Source organism: Carcharhinus amblyrhynchos, chromosome 6 (genome assembly GCF_965287045.1).
Source record: "Carcharhinus amblyrhynchos chromosome 6, sCarAmb.v2.hapA, whole genome shotgun sequence".
In the NCBI taxonomy this organism is placed as follows: Eukaryota; Metazoa; Chordata; class Chondrichthyes; order Carcharhiniformes; family Carcharhinidae; genus Carcharhinus; species Carcharhinus amblyrhynchos.
In genome coordinates this window covers 91335093-91357654 of record NC_137329.1, presented here as the reverse complement: position 1 = coordinate 91357654, position 22562 = coordinate 91335093, and the positions used below count along the sequence as shown (strand labels likewise).

At 42.9% G+C, this 22562-nt stretch overlaps 1 protein-coding gene across 1 annotated transcript in view; it reads right to left on the bottom strand.

Annotated features, from left to right (window-relative positions):
• Nucleotides 1-22562, bottom strand: part of cacna1c (calcium channel, voltage-dependent, L type, alpha 1C subunit) — a 1035639-nt gene that overhangs the window by 110582 nt on the left and 902495 nt on the right. The window contains exons 36-37 of the mRNA XM_080190924.1: nt 12565-12721; nt 4126-4253 (exon numbers count right to left, since the gene is read on the bottom strand). Of these exons, the coding sequence (XP_080047050.1) occupies nt 4126-4253; nt 12565-12721 (285 nt within the window). The remainder of the gene's footprint in view (nt 1-4125; nt 4254-12564; nt 12722-22562) is intronic.

The window sequence follows — 22562 nt, the reverse complement described above, 5'->3', positions numbered from 1 at the left end:
TTTATTGTATTCCCTTGGGTAAAGAGAGAAAAGCTGTATGCAATGCCCCAGACATGACCTCACCAATGCTCTATACAAATACAGCAAGACTTCCTTATTCCTGAGCTCAAATTCCCTTGCAATAAAGATTAACATACTATTTGCCATTCTAATTCCTTGCTGCACTTGCATGTGAGCTTTCAGTGACTTATGAACAAGAGCACTTTTTGGACATCAACACTTTTCAATCCCTCCCTATTTAAGAAATACTCTGCATTTCTGTTTTTCCCACCAAACTGGAGAACTTCACATTTTTCCATGTTAATTCCATCTATCATGTTCTTGCCCACTCAGTCTATCTAAGTCTCCTTGAAGCTTTTTAGTATTCTCCTCACAATGCACATTTCTATCAAGTTTTGTGTCATTAGAAAATGTGGAAATATTACATTTGGTTGACATGCCCTGGAGTTAAGGATCCATTGATGACCAAGAAACCATGGTCGATTGTCAGAAAAACCCATCTCGTGCACTAGTGTCCTTGAGGGAAGGAAATCTGCCATCCTTATCTGGTCTGACCTACATGTGATTCCAGAACCACAGGAATGTGGTTGACTTCCAACTTCTCTCTGAAATGCCCTAGCAAGCCACTCAGTTCAAGGGCAGCTAGGGATGGGCAATAAATGTTAGTCTACAAATTAATTTAAAAATCCATTAATTCTTGTGGTATCTCTCTAGTAACAGCTTGTGAACCTGAGAATGATCTGTTTATATCTACTTTCTATTTCCTGCCCATTAACCAATCCTCAATCCATGTCAGTATGATTCCTCCAATCCCATGAGGTTGAAGTTTGCTTACTAACTTCCGCTGTGGGATTTTATTGAAAACCTTCTGAAAACCAAATAGCCCACATCCATTGGAAAACCTTTTATTTGTTCTACTAGTCAAAGTCCCAAAAAACTGCAACAGATTTGTCAGACATGATTTCCTTCCATAAATCAATGTTGACTCTGCCCAATCTCACCATCATCAGGTGGAGTTGACTTCAAAAAGAACATTAACATTGGTTTGATGGTCCTCCCATTGAATCAGGAGGATGCAGCAGAGACATAGCTGATGGAATTTCTCTAGAGCTCCTATGCGTCATTGGTATACAGTCCAGGGTTTCTACAGTACAGGAGTGTGCTGATGGCAACTGCTTTGCAGAGGAGGACTTTTGTTAACTTGCAGAGGTCCTTGTTGTCAAACACTCCCTGTTGTAGTTTGCAGTTGGCAAAATTAGTACAGCTGATATGAAGATAGTTCTCCCAAGTCAATGGAGACCTTTTAAGAGGTGGTTCCTAGGGTATAGGATGTGCTCAACATATTCTAGAGTCTCTCCTTTAATAAATATGGAAGTTGGAATATTTGGATGACCAGATGTGGATTGGTATATGAGTATTGTTTTTGCAACATTAAAGGGCTGGCTGAGTTTTTTGTATATGTGGCTTGAAACTTTGGTGTAGAGTGGGCAAAGGCACTGCAGTCGTCCGCAAACAATAGAACATGTATCCCTGGGAGTCATTTTAATTTTGGCATTGAGATGTTCAAGATTGAAGGATTTTCCATCTTGATACTATTTAATACAAACACCAGAGGACAGTTGATCTTTGATGAAGTGAATAGCTACTGTCAAGTAAATTGTAAATAGTATGGGGACTATCACACAGCCTTGTTTGGCCCCAATCTGAATTTTTAATGCATCTGTTTTAGATAGATTGCAGTCATATCATCATGAAATAATTGAAAGATTGGGATGAAGTTTTGGACATCAAAATCTTTGGATTACAATTCACAGACTCTTGTAATTGACTGTCAGGTCAATGAATGCAATGAAGAGTTCCTGACCAAATTTTCCCATTAGTGGTGGTTCACCAATAGATTTCCACCACAGGGTACTAGGGGAAGCCTGGAGAGTATCAACTGCCACTGTAGATTCATGGTTGAGGAGTTGTTCAAAACATTCTTTCCAGAATTGATGGATGGTATTATCATTCTTAAGAACAAAAACACCATCTTGTGAATGAATGTGATTTTGTCCTATTGAGCTCAGTCTATTAAACTGACACCAGTGGCTTCAAAAGCACTTTGCATGTTATTATTATCAGCTTATTATATCGCTGTTCCCTCACTATCATTAGGTCAAAATCTTGGAACTCCTTTCCTAACAGCACTGTGGGTAGACCTACACCACAAAGACTGCAGCAGTTCAAAAAGGCAGCTCATCAGCATCTTCCCAAGAGCAATTAGGGATGCTGGCCTTGCCAGTGACCCCCACATCCTGTGAATGAATTCATAAAAACATATCATTGCATCTCTCAGGTTTTCTTTTCCCACCACACTTCCTTGATCTGCCTTTGGGTGTTAGCCCTGTGCTAATTCAAAAGCAGCCTTATAAGAATAATAGAATTCCTATAGTGCAGAAGAGGCCATTTGGTCCATCGAGTCTGCACCAACTCTCTGACAGAGTAATTGACCTAGGCCCCCTACCCTGCCCTATCCCCATAACCCCACACGTTTCCAATGGCTAATCCAGCTAATCTACACATTTTAGGACGCTAAGGAGCTTTCTTGAGTTGAAATCTTGGGTTATCCTGCCAGGCAATGAAAACTTGTTTTTGTTCCAGGAGGTCACATACTTGAGCATCATTTTAGACAAACCAGTCCTGGTGAAATGGTCTGGGAACAAGAATCAACTACAACTAACTTTGTTTAACCTCAGTCTTCTGCAATTTAATCTGGAAAGATTTTCCAGTTTAGTCATGAGCTACGCTTGGAATTCCTCTCTTTGCTTGGACTGTTTTAGAGCTGTGACAGTGATCTTCTTCTTCTTGAACTTTTATATCTTACAATGTCTTAGTGCTCAGTGAATGTTCATCAAACAAATTGATAATCTGTCCAGCTGGCATCAATAACCCATACTTAGACCTTTGACATGCATAATGACATGCAAGGCTCACTGAAAAAGTGAGGGGACATGGGATCCAAGGGGACATTGCTTTGTGGATCCAGAACTGGCTTGCCCGCAGAAGGCAAAGAATGGTTGTAGATGGGTATAAGATGTCGAATGGTATTGATTGGATGGATTCTCAGAGGCTTTTTCCCAGGGCTGAAATGGCTGCCACAAGAAGATACAGGTTTAGGGTGCTGGGAGGTAGGTACAGAGGAGATGTCAGGGGTAAATTTTTCACTCAGAGGGTGATGGGTGCGTGGAATCGGCTGCCGGCGGTGGTGGTGGAGGCGGATTTGATAGGGTCTTTTAAGAGACTTCTGGATGAGTACGTGGGACTTAGTAGCATTGAGGGTTATAGCCTATTTCCCGGGCTGTTTTTGTTCTTTGTTCTTTGTTCTTTCTCTAAGCCTAGTAGGTAGAGATGTTTGGTGCAACTTGTGGGCTGAAGGGTCTGTTTGTGCTGTAGTTTTTCTATGTTCTATGTTCTATATTTTACAATGAAGGAGGTGTTAATGCTTTCATTTAGGATTCCTCCACGTGGGTTTCAATTTATCCACTGACAGAGGAGGAAGCCATGCTAACCATACTTTATAAGCAGGAGGATGCCATTTGCAGTGACCTTTCCCACCTTGTTTCCATTCCAGAAATCAGACTCATGGCCAATTGTTGCATTTAAGATCCCCAAAGGATGACATTTTTCTCTTTTGGATGGCAATAAGGATATTATCAAGGCAGAGACATAAGCACTGATGACCCTGACATATAGGTTACAACTGAACTGTGGGTGACCTGACATTGATACAAATGGGCACAATTCAGTACAACCCATTGTGGCAGAAACCTGTCTCAAACTTATCTCTGCACATTTGTTTTTCCTACACTGGACTTATGTTGATTCCCCAAGAGTAGCAAAGGGAAATATCTATGGTATACTTTCATATAATGTATGGTTCAGAGTTAGTAAACAGAAGTGGTGTTTCTTCAAGCCTAAAGGCTGGAAGTTAGGCTAACGCGTAATGCTGAAAGTCTAGGATGCAGGTAAATATGACATATAGAATAGGGTTTGTGTTAGATCAACATAGAATATAAAACAAAAAAATGTATACGGTAACTAAAACAAATGTTTTAAATTCTGAGAATTAAGTGTAACGCTTACTTGGCTTCAGGATCATACTCAGCCCAGATTCTCTTAAATTCATCCAGATGATGAGGACCAAGAATGGACCAATCGCGAGTTAAATAGTCAAAATTATCCATGATTACAGCCACAAAGAGGTTGATGATCTGAGAAAAAAATACACAATTTATTAAGTTTCAAAAAAAACCAGTATAAGATTCTGACTTTACAATGAAGTTGGATAATGAAACATTACCCAGTAACAGATACTTTAGATAGCTGGAAACAAGAATCTCTGCATTCCTCATGCAAAATCTCTACAGGTTGATATATGTAGCAGTGGTTTAGCATTCTGGCATATTGACACAGCTGCAAAGCGAGGATACCATCCCAAAAGGAATATTCACATACCTTCTCGAATGCCGACAACACAGACTTAATATTCATCAATGCATGCCATCCTTGTTTGCTGGCACACCTTAATGGTTCCAGAATCATGCCTATAACTGGAAATTAGGTTTCTCCAGACCCCTAGAATGATGTGTATGTCATTTGAAGCCAGAGGACTCCCAGCCATGATTCTTTGTCCAATAAGACCGTAAAGGCGTCTTGTGTCCAATTTATTTAAAGTTTGTGAGAAGGCTGTTAACCAAAACGTCCACATTCCAAATGAAAATACAGGAAATTTGACCTCAACTAAGAAGCATGGCTGTGTGCCCTCTTAGTGTGCAGTCTCAACCTCATGAATCACCTTTGGGTCTTCTGTATATTTAGGTATTTTGGCCTTGCAGAATTTGCTGAAGGGCAATTTGCCATGGGCATAATTCTCGTTATGGCCCTCTCATGAGATTTTATAGCTACAATGGATTTGTGCTGGTGAGACCTCAGTTTGAGATCTTTCCCACTGGTGACGTGATCAGGTTCACACTTCACACCCTTTGGTGTGAACCTGATGTCCATGGTTTTGAAAATATTTGAATGTCATTAAATGGCTTTGTGCCATAACCTCTACCCACAGTTGATGCATCGCCCCCACCCCCGCCAGCAGCAGGATATCATATTGATGTGAATCATTACTGGTTTTCAAAAGTGAAAACCAGTTGGATTGACCATATGGGAGTACAGAGGTGCCTGGAGGCTCCAGGTGTTGAGGACCATGGCTGGGCATTGCTCCCTAGCATCCTGATAGTGCCAAGTGGGCACTTCTGAGGGCACATGAAGTGGGCAATGTCAAGGGGGCAAATGAAATGGACAGTGCCAAGTGGGTTCTGGAACGGGTAATATTTTTCCATTGTGAGGAAGTTCCCTTATGTGTGGTGGGAGCAGAGGCGAGAGCTCCAATGAGTGTGTCGGTGGGGAGGGAAAGAAGGGAGAAGAGTACCCAGGATACTTCTATAGTGGAGGGGGTGTTGCCCTGCAGCTTGTGGGTGTAGTACTCCATGTTTAGGGGGTATTGGGGAGCTTAATTTAAATGCAGGTTGGGGTGCCCTTTAAAGATGGCGGGGATTGGTGACCAGCAGTTATTATAATGAACTACAATGGTTTATTTACAAACACAATTCATACGCAGAGTACTTCCAGCCACCGGGATCCATTCTGGCTACAAAAGCCTGCACTCTGCCCTAAAATCCCTGCTCTCTTTTCCCATTGAGCACTTGGATCACATGAACCTCCCCACCTTAAAGGGGCCAGCTACTACAGCCCCAATCTCAGTGGAACTGGCCTTGTCGGCTTCATTAGGTCCCACCCTGCCAGCGACGGCATAAACCACGTACCAGATTTTTTTGTGCGCTAAGTGCAGAAAGTCTAGTCTAAACCTTGCCTGTAATTTTGTAGAGAAACGCGTGGTTTTCAATTAGACCCTGACACTTTGCCAATTTTTCAGAAACGTCTACCCAAAAAGTCCAATTTTGTTACACTGAAAGCACTGGACTAAAATTACAGGACATTGATCTCACCTATAGAGCACTTTGCTCCACAGTGCTGGCATAGTTGTTCTACTGGGCAGTTAGAGTACTGCTTCCCTTGGCCTGGTGTGCCCTGTTTCCCAAAGTTTTCAGGGGACCAACTATTGTCTGTCTTGTATGGTTCCCAGGCCAACACTGCAAAGGCGGCGCCCCACGTGGACAGCGTGGGCTAAGAAATCCTCACCATGAGTGGCAGTGTCCAAGCGACAGCCCAGTCACAGAAGGCCATGGTGGTCATAGCAGACCATGGCTGAAGGCCTCAACAGGCTTATCGAACTCTGTGGCCCATGGCTGAGAGACTCGTGAGTTTGCAGGAGACCCAGTGGGACTGTGCTGAGACATGGCGGGCTATGGCTCAGCCCTTAAGAATGTGGCCCAGTTACAGAGGGCCACAGTTGAGAAGCTGCAGAGCTTGCAGCAGACTCAGAGGGACAGTGCTGAGACACAGTGGCTATGGGCGCAACCATTGAGAATGTGGCCCAATTGCAGAGGCTTATGGCTGAAGGCTGCAGAGCATAGCCCAGTCTTAGAGAGTAGTTGCTGCTGCCTTTGAAAGGCGGCCCCTGACTCAGAGGGCCTTCGCAGAGGGCTCGACCTCTATGGCAAAAATGCACGTGGTCCTTCAGGACTGGCATGGCCTAGTGTTGCCATAATTTCTGGAGCTCACTGCAGAAGAACTGCTGTCCCATGAAGTGGCCAAGAGGCCTACAGGAACCCAAAGGGAGGATGAAATGCCTGTGCCGATGCCTTCCACAGGAGACTGTGGCTGTGGCTACACCTTCTGACTCACTCCTTCCTGACACAGGAATATCTCAGGGGCAGCAGGATGAAGAGGCTGTCATGGATATGTCCCTGACACCTGGAAGCCAGCCAGGCTCCTCAAGGTCCAGGCCCTCCAGAGGACAATTGCCGAGGGCATCACAGGGCACAGGGCGCAGTAGGCAACTGGCCAGCTCCACCTCCGATGTACATCCTGGAAGATACTGAGACATAGTGGTAGCCCATATAAAGTTAAGAAGTTGTAAGGATACTAAGATGGCATGTGTGAAGGGCAACACTGGTTGGATAGAATATTTAAGCACTTTAAAGTCTCACTTTTACATGTTTTTCTTTTATCAATTATTTTGAATGCACTTTTATTGGCACAAATATTTCACCCAACACCTGCGACTAATTTGTCTATGATTAGCCTCTAACAGGAATGTATTTAGTCCAAGATCACCAGAAGGACCCTGCACATTGATGTCAGTGGGGAAAGCCCCTCAGTGCACTACCACTGTGAAAATCAAGGCGCTCAAAAAATTCACTGGCCACAACGGCTGGCATGCATTGGCAGTGACTTGCAACATCTGCCATGGTATCCCCAGAACACAGGAGAGATTCCCAGCATCTTCCCAACCCCCAACCCACCTGCCCTGCATGGGTGATTAGTGCTCCTTGATGTGGGCCTAGGTGCCAGCACGCATTTGGAGCTCAGGTAGAAGTCAGGCTAGTTTGCACCATCACAATAGCACATAGCAAGTCATCATTACCCTCCTGCTTGCCACAGAAACTCACTAACACAGCGTATCCAGGCCCAACACTCTGGTGTTTCAATATTGCAGGAGATTGTAGGATTGCAGGGGGTGGGGTGGTATGAAACCTACACGACGCAATAGAGGCCCCTAGTGATCAAAGCGTGTGGTGATCAGGGTCTCCCTTGCCACCCATGTACACCTGACCCTTGCTGCCGCCAGCCCTCCAGTGCCTGGGTGGTTTGCTTGTCATCGTCATCCTCCTCCCCCTCCTCTTCCTCCTCCTCCTCCTGGGTGGTTTCCTCCCCAATGACGCCAGGCTGGTCGGCTTCCATGGCTTCCTCCTCCAGAAGGTCTCCTCGCTGCTATGCTGGGCTGCGTAGGGCATAGCACACCAACACTATGCGGAACAATTTCAGGGGGCTATACTGGAAGGCCCTGCCAGAGCGATCCAGGCACCTGAATCACATTTTGGAGCACTGCTCCACGATTGACTGGGTGGCAACATGGGCTTCATTATTATCAGGTGTCTGCCTCAGTTTCAGGCCTCCGCACAGGCATCATCAGCCAAGTCTGAAGCGGGTACCCCATGTCTCTATTGAGCCATCCCTGCACCCTGAGCGCCTCCTCAAAGACCTCGGGGACATCAGAGCTCCTCAATGTAAAATTGTCATGCACGACTGCTGGGGTATCTGGCACAGAAGTGCCATGATGTTCAGCTGATGGTAACACACCAACTGCATGTTTATTGAATGAAAGCCCTTTCTGTTCATGATTCTTCCTGGATTCTTCACTGGGGCATTGAGAACAATGTGGGTGCAGTCTATAGCCCTCTGCACATTTGGCATGCCTGTGATGGCTGGAAATCCTGCAGCCTGGGCTTCCTGCTGGGCCTGGTCCAGGTCAAATTTAATGTATTGGCCAACCCAGGAATACAGGACAGTTGTGATCTCCTTCACACATTGTGGATGGATGATTGCAAAATGCCACAAAGGTCTCCACTGCCAGTCTGGAAGGACCCGGTGGCATAAAAGTTTCAGGTGGCCTTCACTTTCTTAGCCACCAGGAGTGGGTGCTACCCCCGCCTCAAGTTGTTAGGTTTTGCAGCAAATGGCACAGATGTTGCACTGTCTCCTTGCAGAGCTGGAGCCATCAGGTGCACGCAATGTCTGACAGTCCAAAGGAACTATGCATGTGGAACTGCCAGTATCTCTGCTCCCTCCTTCTCCTGCAATTCCCCCTAGCCCACCCCCCCAGGCCCCCCTCTCCCACACCTCCCCGGGTGAATGATGGCCATGTCCTGCCTCAGGCAGATGTCTCCCTCACCTCCTGCGAGTGGTAAAGCCTGGGCCTCCGCCTCCCACAATTCATCCTCCTGCTCCTCCTCCTCAGCTCCAGCAGCAACCAAATGAACAGCAAGTTCAAAGGATTGCACTGCAAAAGCCATCTCATCAATCTGAATGGGGAGTGGGAGGGAGAGACAGATGGAGAGGTTAAAGAACTCTGCTCGCCTCCAGCCCAGCAACTGACATTCCCCACACTCTCCCCAACAACCTCCCAGCAACCCATACCCACCACATTCCTCCTCACAGTCCCCAGAATGACAACACAGCCCCACCCACCATTTCCCTCTTCCACTCATAAAGACACACCTAGAACCCATGCAGTACTGGCCGCCAACACTGCTGCTTGTCAAGTTCTGAGGCTGCAGCACTGCCACTTCAGAGTTCCCAACCCATTTCCCTTCAGCAGCAGTGCTTGCTGCTGCTCGTAGTGGGACCTAGAGTCAGCGCTAAGATCCAAGGTCAGTGCTCAAACCTGAGTCCGTGCTGAGAGTCCAAACAGTTTGAAAGCAGAGACTTACCTCCTCTCTCACCCTCACTGCTCCGGTGCCTATTATACTTGAGATGTTTTCCTTACTGATTCCAACTGAGGCGAACAAAGTTGTTAAGGCAGGTGAGCTGGGACGATTGAGAATGAAGCTCGCTAATTGCAATGTGATGAATGCAAAAAAATGCAAATTGACATTTCGCTTGTTTTGGACAAAGCCCTGATTGCGCCGATTTTTTGTGTGGTAAAATGAGAATGGGCGCAAAAGCTGTTGCCATTCCAGCTAGTTGCATCACACCTGATTTCATGACCTTTTTCTGCTGTAAAGGAGTGTGATGAGGTCATAAAATTCTGCTTCAAATCTTTGTAATTGTAGCTTTCAGCTATCATAAAACAATTATTAATGAATGACTTTATGGATTTTCCTGACTGCTACCCACGCTTACTAAATTTAGCCTTTTAAGGTATGTTGTTACATTTTTGGTTAAAACAAACATTGAATAACTTTAGTACTTCAAATTTGACAGATGATTATTTGATTCCTTATCCAGCTGTAATGTTGTCTGCTACCAGGCCTTCCAAATAAAGCAGTGTGTTAATTTGTTGAGCTTCTGTCTTTTTATCTGAACAATCATGTTTCTAATGAATTTGTTGTTTCCAGTCCTCAGTTATGTGATTTTAGCTTTTCTGCATTTTTGGAGATTTTGTGTTTGTCCATTCACTGCCACCATGTTGTGGGGTGTTGGATACAGTTTGTTCAATCTTTGTCAACTTAAATAAGTTAACTGTATGTATTTATTCACCACAGGAACTACATATATACAGTCAAGTTCTAATTCCTAATTCAAGTTAGGAATTGTCTCCATGCTTGCTCCACGATCTGTTGAAAACTTGACTAACCCCTTGGTCACGTGTTCTCTCACATTGTGTGGGTGCTACAGTACTCATTCCTGCATATGAGCTTGGACCTTACACTGTAGTTGGGCTGAATGGCATCCCTCATCTGAAATTATCCTGAATTCCTGAAATAATACTAATACACCATTTGATGCTAGCTCACAAACAATAATTACATTTAGTGTCATGTAGTGATAATGTATCATGTAGTGTGTCATGTAGTGATAACATATGCCGGAAACCTCTGACCTCATCCGTGGCTGGAATTCTCCAGTGCCACTGCAGTGAATGGAGTGTTGGCTGAGCATCAAATTCTCCATTCTCACTGGCAGCAGGCAGGAATGAATAAGATTGGAGAATCCCACCAACAGTGTATCACAACACAGCAATAAGGTGAAAAAGAACATGATATTCCTTCTGATTGTAAAAATGGAGCTCTAGCTTAATTGAGCAGTAAAGGATGCAGTGTGAAAATATTTCAGATGACATGAAATTATTTAAATCATTCATTGCAGTACTTGTAGAACTTCATTACAGATTAATTGAAATATTCAAAGGGCTTCACTAGCTTTTCATTACGTTATCCTGGACAAATGTTTAACTTAATTAAGCAGACACTATTGTCATAGAAAAAGATTTGGAAGGCATTTTCTTGTCAATATGAAAATTTAGCATGTCAGAAAAATTCACTGCTTGATTACACATGTTGCATCTTGGGGAAAAGAAAATACTGTCCCTATGCAGAGAGAAAATGATTTGTCGAACACTTAGGAGTGATGCCATCTCCAACATGATAGCATCTATTATGCTTTGGAATGCTTTAAAAATCATACTGGGGGCAATTCTCCAATTTCAGATGCCCAGCAAGAATCCTGATGCTCTGGTGAATGGTTCTTCAGCCAAAAATCAGGGTTCCTGACAGATGTGAAGGTTACCGGGATTCACTTGAACCATGCCGCCTGATCGGTTGTTTAACGATTGTTCAACTGTTAAGAGTTAAACTATTTCATTTTGTTAGACTTCTGCTTAGACTGTGTTGTGAATAAAGCTTGTTTTGATAAAACATCCCTAATTTGTCAGTGAAATTACTTCTGGGGTGAAGCATCCTTTCTTCACATTTATGCCAAAATAGAAAAAATTGTTGGGGTTCAAGTTGTTGATATACCATTGGGTTCTGATCCAGGGTCCTAACAAAAGCAGGAGCATAAATGTGTAATGCAGTCATACAAAATTATTTCTCACCTAAAACTATAACCTATTTATTTTCACATAATTTTATATTTAAAAAGTCATTGCCCATTCTTTTACAGTCACCAAATGTCCTCAACATATTTTAAATGATCTCTGCATGCTTGTATATCCACATTTGTCTGTGTAAAACTCACATGGAATGGAACTGTTAACAGGAGTGTGAATGGGACTGTTAACTAGTGGACAGAAAGATGAAAGGATGTGCGGCTTAGGAACTGAGGCCTGTTAATATTCTGCTGGCCAGTTGCTCACTAAAAAGGCACTCTGAGGTGGTTCAAAGCTGGTGCCAAGCTGACTGCCAGGATAAGTCATCAATGGGGATGGGTGTGGGAGGATTGTATTTGTAGGAGTATTCCAGCTCCTCCAGACTCCACGAAGTTTTAAACATACCTGATTGATCTCCACTATGGATGCTCTGCTCAGTAGGTACATAAAACTGCATCAGGATCTCACTGATTGCATTGGATCAAGATTTAAATTTATTCATAAGGATCAACCTGAGTCTGGCAGGTGCTTCAATCAACTGAGAAAATAGTGGAGTAAAATGGCTGCTAGGTGGAAAAAGTGTATTATGGCCATCATTCAGATTTTAATTGCATGATGCAATAACATATGCCATTAAAAAGAGTAATTTGTTTTTCAAAGCATGCTGCTTAGAAATGTGGATAAGGAGATTGAATTAAGTTTTCCCTCCAATTTGTCCTAACTCCCTACCATATGGTCCCTGGCATCTGCTTCATAACTCAGTACTCAGGGATTCTGCTGAGTTTGGAAACTTCTGACTCTTCCCCTGCCAATAAGGTGAACATTTGGTGCAAATGTGTCATTCCTCACCATTCATTAGTATTGTAGCACTGTGCTACATTTATCACTGCTGCAAGAAGTTTCAATAGGGAGGGTGGGATTGAGTCCACAGAATATATAATCTCCAGTAATATTTCTTGAATAATATATATTCCTACTGAATGCCACATCGATTAAATTGAAAATTCTAATATTCCTTCTGGATATGTACTCACCAAGAAGGCACACAGCATGTAGAAACTAACAAAGTAGAAGAAAGCAAAATGGGTTCCACAGTTAGATTCTGGCTCGTGAAATGCTGATTCTTTCTCACAACGTTTTCCTGGGAGACAGGATAACATGATCTCTTGCCAGGCCTCACCTGTAGCACACCTGAAAATGAAAATCATGTTTGGTAATTTGCTTCATTAAAGAACTATGGATGATACCAATATTCATTACTTTGTGTGGCATATGCAGGATATGCTATATCCCAATTTGTATTTAGAGAGGATGCCTTTTTTTGTAAGAAAACAGTAAAATATATCCTAAAATAAATGCAAATAAACTTCATTACTGTTCACCATGCTGAAAGCAAACATACTAAAATAAATAAATGAGTTGATAAACATGTGTCCCCTCCAAACTCCTCTTCTACATGTTTTATTATATGTTGTTAATATTTGTGGATTAGTCTTTCACATCAGAAAAAAGAACAACTTTATTTGTATTATAGTTTGTACAATAATACTTTACAAAGGCATTATGAACTGTGAGGAGGATATTAGTACACCTCTAGAAGACACAGATAGAACAGGTGGACATATGACAGATGAAATTTAGTACAGAGAAGTGTGAAGTGATATATTCTGGTTGGAAAAATGAGGAGGAGCAATACAAAATAAAGGATATGTTGGGCGCAGGAGGAAAAAGACCTGTGGGTGTATGTGCATAAATTGTTGACAAACTGATGGATAAGGCTTAATGAATAAAGAACACCACCTCCAAGTTTCCCTCCGAGCCACATAACACCCCAACTTGGAACAATACTGTTATTCCTTTGTTGTCAAAAACCTGAAACTCCCTACCTAACGGCACTTTGAGTATATCTACACTATGAGACTGCAGTGATTCAAGAAAGTGGCTTTACACTGCCTTCTCAAAGATGATTAGATGTTAGTTTTATCAGCATGTTCACATCCCATTAACAAATTTTAAAAAGTATGAGGTCCTGTGCTTTATAAATAGAGGCATGGCATACAAAAGCAAGTAAGAAGTCTGACAACACCAGGTTTAAGTCCAACCAATTTATTTGATAGTAAACTCACAAGCTTTCGAGTTTACTAACAAATTTACTATCAAATGAGTTTACTATCAAATAAATCAGTTGGACTTAAACCTGGTGCTGTCAGACTTCTTACTGTGTTTATCCCAGTCCAACGCCGGCATTTCCACATCATACAAAAGCAAGGAAGCTATAGTGAGTATTTAGAAAACAATTATTCAGTCTCAACTGGAATATTGTATCCAAATTCCGAGTACCGCACATTAGGAAGGAAATGAAGACAATAGAAAGGTGCAGGAAAGATTTATGACAAGGGTCCCAAGGATGAGTGACTTCAGTTGCATGAATAAATCAGAGCATCAGGGGCTGTTTTCCTCAATAAGATGAGAGGGGTTTGATTCAGGCATTCAGAGTCATCAGGAGTCTGAACAAGATTGATAGGGAGTAACTGTTGCCATTGGTGGAGGGATCATGAACCAGAGGATACCAATTTAAAATGAATGGCAAAAGAGTCGAAGGTGACATGCGAAAATGGTTTTTAATGCAGCATGTGGTTAGGTTTAGGAATGCACTACCTGACAGTATGTTGGTGGAAGATTCAGTTGTGATTTTCAAAAGGGAATTGGATCATCTAAAGAGAAAAAAATTGCAAGATCCAGAGAGCTGTTACAGATATGAAGGACTGTGGGACCCCTTTCTGTGCTAACCATTCTGTAATTCTATTCCATACTGTTACTGGCTTATAGTACACCACCCCCACAACCTGTAGAGACAGAGCAACTGTTATCTAGGTGAAACATAATGCTCCCAAAAGTCAATGGATTGTGATCAGTTGTGCTGCAATCTCAAAAGATAATGCTTTTCAACGGTGGCCCTGACTTCAACTGTCATGGACATTGAGAGGTTACCAAATATGTCAGCAAGGGCCATGAAGTTGTTGATAAGGGAACAGAGTTTCTGGTGTGGGCCAAACACAGTGGGTGAAATTTTCCTGGAAATCAGCAAAGGCCAATGGCAGGTGGGAAAGACATATGTATCACTGGTGGGGCGGCCTCTGATTTGCCCGCCCTGCCAGCAACTTAGACACTTGAAGATTGGGGCACCATTTTTGAAGGCCACTCCAATGCAGAGAGAGCAAAAGAGTTCATCCTGGAAAACCAACCCCCTGCACTACCCTGGCATTTCTTGGGCACTGGCCCCAGCATGGACAGTGCCAGGCAAGTCTCCAGAGTCAATGTCATAGGGCAATGCCTAGTAGTGCCGGAGGCAATGTCAGGTTAGTGCCAGGTGGGGTATAGGGTGGCTCCAGGGTGAATTCCTGTGTAGATAATCTGTCAAATGATAATGCCCTTAGCAATTGTGCCACATGTTTACAACAATGTAAAACACAATTTTGCAGTTCTCGCAATATTTCCTGCTGCCTTTATAAAAACTGCATGATACAATCAGGAACAGAAAAATCCCGGCTAATGACTTCAGCCTTCCCAATGTTCCACTAGAGGAAATTGTGACTTGTCAAAGAATGGATATAGGACAAGCAATCTGGCAGGGCGGGCAAATCAGAGGCCGCCCCACCAGTGATACATATGTCTTTCCCATCTGCCATTGGCCTTTGCTGATTTCCAGGAAAATTTCACCCACTGTGTTTGGCCCACACCAGAAATTCTGTTCTCTTATCAGCAACTTCATGGACCTTCCTGACATATTAGGTAAATTTTCAATGTCCATGACAGTTCAAGTCAGGGCCACCGTTGGAAAACATTACCTTTTGAGATTGGCATACAGATAAAACCTGACCGTGTAGGCAAGATTTTCTTGTGCATGTTGGGACCACGATATCTGGGACAAATGAAGATCTCAAACCCTCAACTGCTGGCAGCCTGTGAGAAGTTCCAATTTGCCTGGAGGCAGCCTCCTAATTGATTGCCTCTGCATTAGTCATCCTATTAAGGAAGGCGGCAAACTTTTGATGCAGCTGGCCCAATCAGAAAGTCAGCAGCTTAAGTCCCACTGGGAGAGCTGGGCATGCTGAGGTAGGTAGGGAAGCTCAAGAATGCCTCAACATTGAGGCACCCTTGGAGGTGCAAAACTAAGTTAATAATGCACACTGGGGATGTCAGAAGGCCCCAATCAATGGGATCATTTGGACTGTGGGGACAACTTTCCTTTGTGCCGGCCTAGAATTGGGCAATGACCTTCGGTTCCACTGCCTCCAACCTATTGCAGGGAATCCACCTCCAATAAGCTGGCAGCTTCCCCATTCAGCAGGGAAATCATCTGCCACCAACAAAATGCTAGAGAGCCCAAAAGATCACCCTTAAATGGGGCATAAAATAAACCAAATTTCTGTGAAGTAGATGTGATCTGCATCCTGGTCCACCCCTAGAAAACTTGCCTGATGGTGGGAACGCATTAGGGAGCTGTACCAACACAGCTCCCCTATTTTCATTGTCCATTCACCTCCAACTTGTCCCCATCGGACTGAGAAATTCTGCCTTTTGGATGATGTTGGCAAGCTGCAGCATATAGATGATATAATGGAGGCAGCTAAGGAAAGATCCTTGAGGCAATCAGAAGTATCATTGTAGAGGGGGATGGGGGTAGAGGGTGCAGGAGTGAGAGAAGTCACTTCTATAATTAAGAGTGGAATCAAACAAAAACACTGAGTTGGACAATAGACAAGAGGAATTGTCATAATTTTTTCAGGGGTTGAGGTGTTTCACTCTATTTTTTTTCAGTGAGCTACCCCACACAATCTTCCCATACTCTGTCAATGTTTTTGACAGTCAGCAGGGAAGAGAATAATAGGGCAGTTCAAGTTGTTGTTTGTAAAAATAAGTAATAAGTGTCTTAGTAGGCCCTTTGAACAATGCTAAGTGAGGAATACAGAGTAGTTATGAGCTTATCCAAGCCTGAACTGAGGCAGGAGAGGGGGAAGGCAGAAAAGCAATGATGGATATGAGCTGGGGTAGGAACTAGGACACAGTAGGTGGGTGTGTGAGGTGGGGGCAGGAGATGGTTGCAGAGAAGAGGGAGAATTGTGGTGTTGGAATGGTGGGGGTGGGGGGGGAAGTACACAGAAGATAACTGAGGAAATGGAGAACTTCAATGACTGAAGTGGGACGAAACTGAAGAGAAGAGCCTGGAAGGAGCAGAAGGTAAAAGAGATAGAAGGGTTCAGATCTGGAGCAGCATACAAAATGCATATATGAATGAATACAGGAGCAAGTCGGACTACATAGGCATGCCAGGGTGCAGAAGAGATGTTCTGGTCCTAAACTGAGAATCTTCTCTCTTATTCTGGGTGTGGAATGAATCAAAGATTTTTATATATATGGTACAGCCATTAATTTAATACTACAACGATGTGGCAATATCAAATTAACTTATTAGCCTACAGATGCAAAACATTACTGGGTCAACAATCTCATCAGACACTCAAATACTCCACTAGGCAAGTCTCACAAATTCAACACATATTTTTAATGTATTGTCTGGATTTATTGGATAAAAGAACCTCAGACAATGTTCAACTCTCTCTCTTGTTCAGCCTCTCAATTGGTGTGTAGCTCTCTTGGGTTGGTGCTTACTGTGGCAATACTGTGTCTTTAAGAAATGTATTTGAGCCATGTTCTGGTACAGGATCTGTTGTAGAAGTTTTACGTACTCAGAGCCATTGGGCAGGATTTTATGGTCTCGTTCAGCTGAGACCGGAAATTCCTGCCCAAGGTCAACGGAAACTTCCAATGTCGGACGCTCACCTGCCAATTCTGTGGCGGGCGAGGTGCTAGAGTTCTGGCCATTGTGCTTACTGCCATCCTGTTTCGTTGCTGCCACAGCGTAATTGCTTCTAATGGCTAGAATGTTGGTTTTCTACATGAACTAATGCTGTTCTGCTGTTTTCCCCTGGAATTTTGTGGAGTGGAACTTGATTGGGATGATTGGCAGGTATGGTCATGTGATGGTGAAGCTGGGCTCACATAGATATTCAAGCTTAAATGCTGCTTTTGGAGTTGAGAGATAACAGTGTCTCTGTTCCTCTCTGAAGTTGGAGACTGGATCTGCCATTATATAAATTTCTTTCATGGAGATTTTGCTGCTTGAAAGTAGATCTTTCTCTGTCCAGAAGTTTTAAAAAGCTGAAAATCTAGCATCACGTAAGCACCTCTGGTTTCTGTGCTAACTTGTTCTACAGAAGGGATTTAAGTCTATAGGGTATTGATTTAAATTGGAATGGAGATAACTAGCTGTTAAGGATTGTACCTTGTCATATTTAAATATTTTAATTGGTAAAAGTTATGCTAATTCTTTTTGTTATGTTTTAACTGTGTTCTTAAATAAAGTTTGTTTTGATTAAAGCTTCCTAATGGATTCCTTGAATCATATTTGGGGTGGAATTTTCCCCTCCTGGCCACCACGGAAATCATAGTGGGCAGGACATGGACCATGCAAAGGTCCGTTGACCTTGGGCATGATTTTCCAGCCTTGGAATGAGTGTAGCCAGAGAATCCTGCCCCTGGAGAAGGGCTAGATGGCCTACTCCTGCTCCTATTTCTTATGTTCTTATGTTCACCCTAATGCCAAAATCAAACGTAAAGTTAAAGTCGAGGTTAACTTCATTAAATACCTTGGAGTTTCTGATCTGGCCCCTAACATTATTTGTATAGAGAGCTGCATTTTATTCATCCCTAGCAACAGTTTACTCATCCCAATAAACCATGCTGCAGTTTATTGATCTCTTGTAACCATATTGCAATTTGTTCAATCCTAGTATTCATGTTACAGTTTATTCATCTCAATACAATCATGTTGGTTATCTTTGCTGCTGTTTGTCCCTCCCTAGTAACCATGCTGAATATAACAACTGTGTTGAAGGTCAGTAATCACAGTGCTGATATTAAAAAGAACATGTTGAGTAAATAAGATAATTTTAAAAAAGCCCACAATTCTAGTAGCGTGTGTTGCTTTGAGCATCTTCACTGTTAGATGTTCAAGGAATAGGAAGGTTACAAGGCAGATATAATAGGACTCAATTTGGCTTGAGGGAAAGAAAGATCAAAAATGAATTGCAAGAGCCTTAGTTAATATACTTAAATGTCATTTTCTGAATGTTTTAGAAGATATATTTCAGTATACTTTTATTGGTCTTGTCAACATTTCCCTCTGCCTAATCATGGAACCATACAGTGCAGAAGAGATCCTTTGGCCCATCAAGTCCGCACCAACACATTAGAAATTAATGTCTGTAATGGAGAACTTTGCTAGCATGAATAATTGACAAGAGGATCTAAATAAGACACATGGGATCATGTGTGAAATAAGGTTGCAGTGTAACTGCACAGCACATCGATGTACCAAAGAATGGTAAAGATGTAACAGACGAGCTTTGCCCAATAATAGAACTGGAAAAACTGTACAGAAAATCAACTCAGATTGTTGACAGACATTTGCTAATGAATGATTAAAAAGAAACAATAGCAGGTGTTGAACTGTAAGAAGATACCTGGTTTTCTTTCAAAAAATTGTTTGTAGTTAAGGAGGAATTTTGGATTAGAACAAATTTGGACCAGCAGTTCAACTTTTTATGGGATTTTATTACTCATAATTCTAATGTTTTGTAATACAATTAATGATCTTCTTTTCACATGATTTTAACATTCTTAAAACCCAGATGCAAAGGAATTTATGATGAATAATTTGCCCAGGCAGTAGTAAAGCTGAATGATAATTAGAACCATAGAATCTGTGCAGTGCAGACAGAGGCCATTCAGCCCACTGAATCTGTACTGACACTCCATAAGAGCATCCCATCCAGGCCCTTCCCTCTGCCCTATCTCCGTAACCCTGCACATTTAAGCTGACTAATCCACCTAAGTAAGAAGTCTGACAACACCAGGTTTAAGTCCAACCGATTTATTTGGTAGTAAACTCACAGTTTACTATCAAATAAATCGGTTGGACTTAAACCTGGTGTTGTCAGACTTTTTACTGTGTTTACCCCAGTCCAACGCCGGCATCGCCACATCATAATCCACCTAACCCACACATGTTTGAAAACTAAGGGACAGTTTAGCGTGGCCAATCCATCTAACTTGCACATTGTTGGACTGTGGGAGAAAACTGGAGCAAACCCACATGGACATGGGGAGACCGTGCAAACTGCACACGGATAGTCACCCAAGGCTGGAATCAAACCCAGGTCCCAAGTCCTGTGAGGCAGCAATGCTAACCACTGTGCCACCGTGCTGAAGTGAAAAAAAAAACAGAAAGTAATGGATTGAATTAAAATGTTTTAATCGAATCAAGAAATTCAGATGGATTCTATATTTCTGAGATTGATTACAGGATAGAGTGTAATTCAGGAGTTCAGATGGTTTCTATTTAGGATTATTTAGAAGCTTATAAAATTGCTAAGGGACTTGCATGTTGCCATTTATTTTTCACTAGAATCTTGCTATTACGTTGCCTGTCACACAATAATTATCATATTTATGGATTTATTTGTTATTAATTAAAATGTCTTGTGAATTAATGGAGTTTGCTTGCCAAAGACCTGGTGTAATACCAGGTCATGAATGGAATTCACCATCTCTAATATCACATGCAACATTTTATCAGAATTTATAAGTCAATATTACTGTTAATGAGATTCGTATTTTCTTGTTCAAAACACTATTTCTAACTTTTACTCTAATCCTAATTGGGACTAGTCCAACCAAAAGGCTAGATGTGAACCTACACATAAGATTTTGTGCCAGTGATGATCTATCACTAGTAAATGAGATACTATTAAGTGCAGGAATGGCCCTGATTGGAATTCTATATCCTTCTTATTCCTATCTCAAATTAATTAACTATATGTAAGCCTGTGTTGATAAGGTTAAACTTATAATGCTGCTGAGCAGAACTAACCATTGTACTTATCTTTCTTTCTCTGGGAAAAAATTTTGACTCTATTGACCTGCTGGGAGTGGCTGGGTGGGGGTAGTGAGGGTACAGAGTGGGAAACATAAAATAAGTTCCTGGCGCATAAACTGACCTGATCAACATGCTTTGTTTCCAGTTGGATGGGGAATAATCCTAATTGGGGTGGAAATCCCTGAGGGCGTATTGGTTTATCCCATAGATAGATAAACCCCAGTGTCGGGGATGAGGGTAGTCTGGCCGCCAGCATGTGTGTTGGGATATTGGGAGGGAGTGGGAGGAGGAGATCATAATGAGTGCAATGGGGTGATGTCCAATCATGGGAACTTGGGACAAAGATATGCAACCCTTTTTGCAGTGCTTTCCAAAGACACAGTAAATCCAGCATGCCAAGATTAAATTTTAAATGATGAATAAAAATAAGGTACATAACCTCATTATAACATTTAAAAGATTAACTTGCCTCCAGGGAGTGGGTAGTTTGGGGTCATGATTCAGACTTTTAACACTTTAACCATCCATGGGATAAAACTTTCCTTCTCAGCGCACATATTCTTATGGTTCTTAAAACCACCAGGTGGAGCTGCTGGTCTTTATTGCAGATTCCAATAGACTGTGAGTCATTGTTTACAGAATATTAGTTCAAGATACACTGCATGTCAGTTACCAAGAAACTTAACATTTGCTCATCTGTTGATTTCTCCCTCTCTACCAGAATAAATCATTAAATGTAGCAACATAAATGACCAAGGGGGAAAAAACCAGAAAATCCACACAGATGCATCTCGAGGGGAAAGCACTGAAATCCATAGGTTGAGCATGAAATTTGGATTTGTAGGGTTGAAGCTGTACTTTGGCAGCAAGAGAATCCTTGGGCACGATCATATTGGCTCGTCCTGCTGGTTGATTGGTGTGGCAAACCGGTAAGATAGGGCAAGGGGTGAAAAATTGGGTTTGCACCCGGTTTCTGCTTCTTGCAATCCTGCAAGCCCTATTTTGCTGGCAAAGTCAGCTTCGTGCTCGTTTAAATCATAACAACATATTTAACATGCCATTAACGAGTGAGGGACACAATTGTCCAGGGTCATTTAACTTAGTTCTCGAGGTCTCACAGGCAAGGATCCCAGATAGTCCCCACTAACAAGGACCAGATGTGATGGCCTCGCCAGTGGATTTGGAGGCCATTGAAACCCCCTGAGGAAAGGGCTGGGCAGTGCCCATGGAGAAATGCCTGCTTGGCACCCTAGCAGTGCCAGGCTGATACCCTGGTAGTGCCAACGTGGCAGGACTTGACAGGGTATTGATTCCTGGCAGAGGTGAAGCCTGACAGGGAAAGTGGGGGGAAGTCTGTGGGAGGGGAGAGAAGGGGAGAACTTGGCAGAGGGAAGGACATGGTTGGTGGGGATGGTGATTGGGATGGAGGGCAATTGGGGGGCAATGATTGTGGGTTGGGATGTAGATCAGAGGTTGGGGCGGCAGTCGGAGGTTAGGGCAATGATCGGGGGATTAGGGATGGTGATCAGGGTGGAGGGCAATCAGCGAGTAAAAATCGGGGGTTTCAGGTGGTGATTGGAGTTTGCGGATCAAGGCTGGTGATCGACATTGGGCGTAGCAATGGAGGGTAGGGCAGAAATCGACAGATCAGTGATCAGGGGTTAGGGTGGTGATTAGGGGGGTGGGGCGGCAATCGGGAGGGGCAGCAATCAGGGGAGGCGAATTCCACGGAGGTGGTGACAGATTTCCAGCGTACTGTGTACACAATGTACACATATACTGGGAGATTGGGGCACCAGCACAATGTTGTGCATGGAGCTCAGCAGCTCGCTTCTCAAGCAACCAGAAAGTCGAGAGGCTCCACCCCCTGCCTATGCTGAGTATCACATTATGGCCTCTATATTGCATAAGTTAACAATCTCACTGAAAGATGAGCGAGAAACCCTCCCATTTTCTCACCCTTTTGATATTTAAAATTTTTCTGAGAAAATCCTGCCCCTTGAGTGGACTCTGTTGCTTCCAATATGGGTC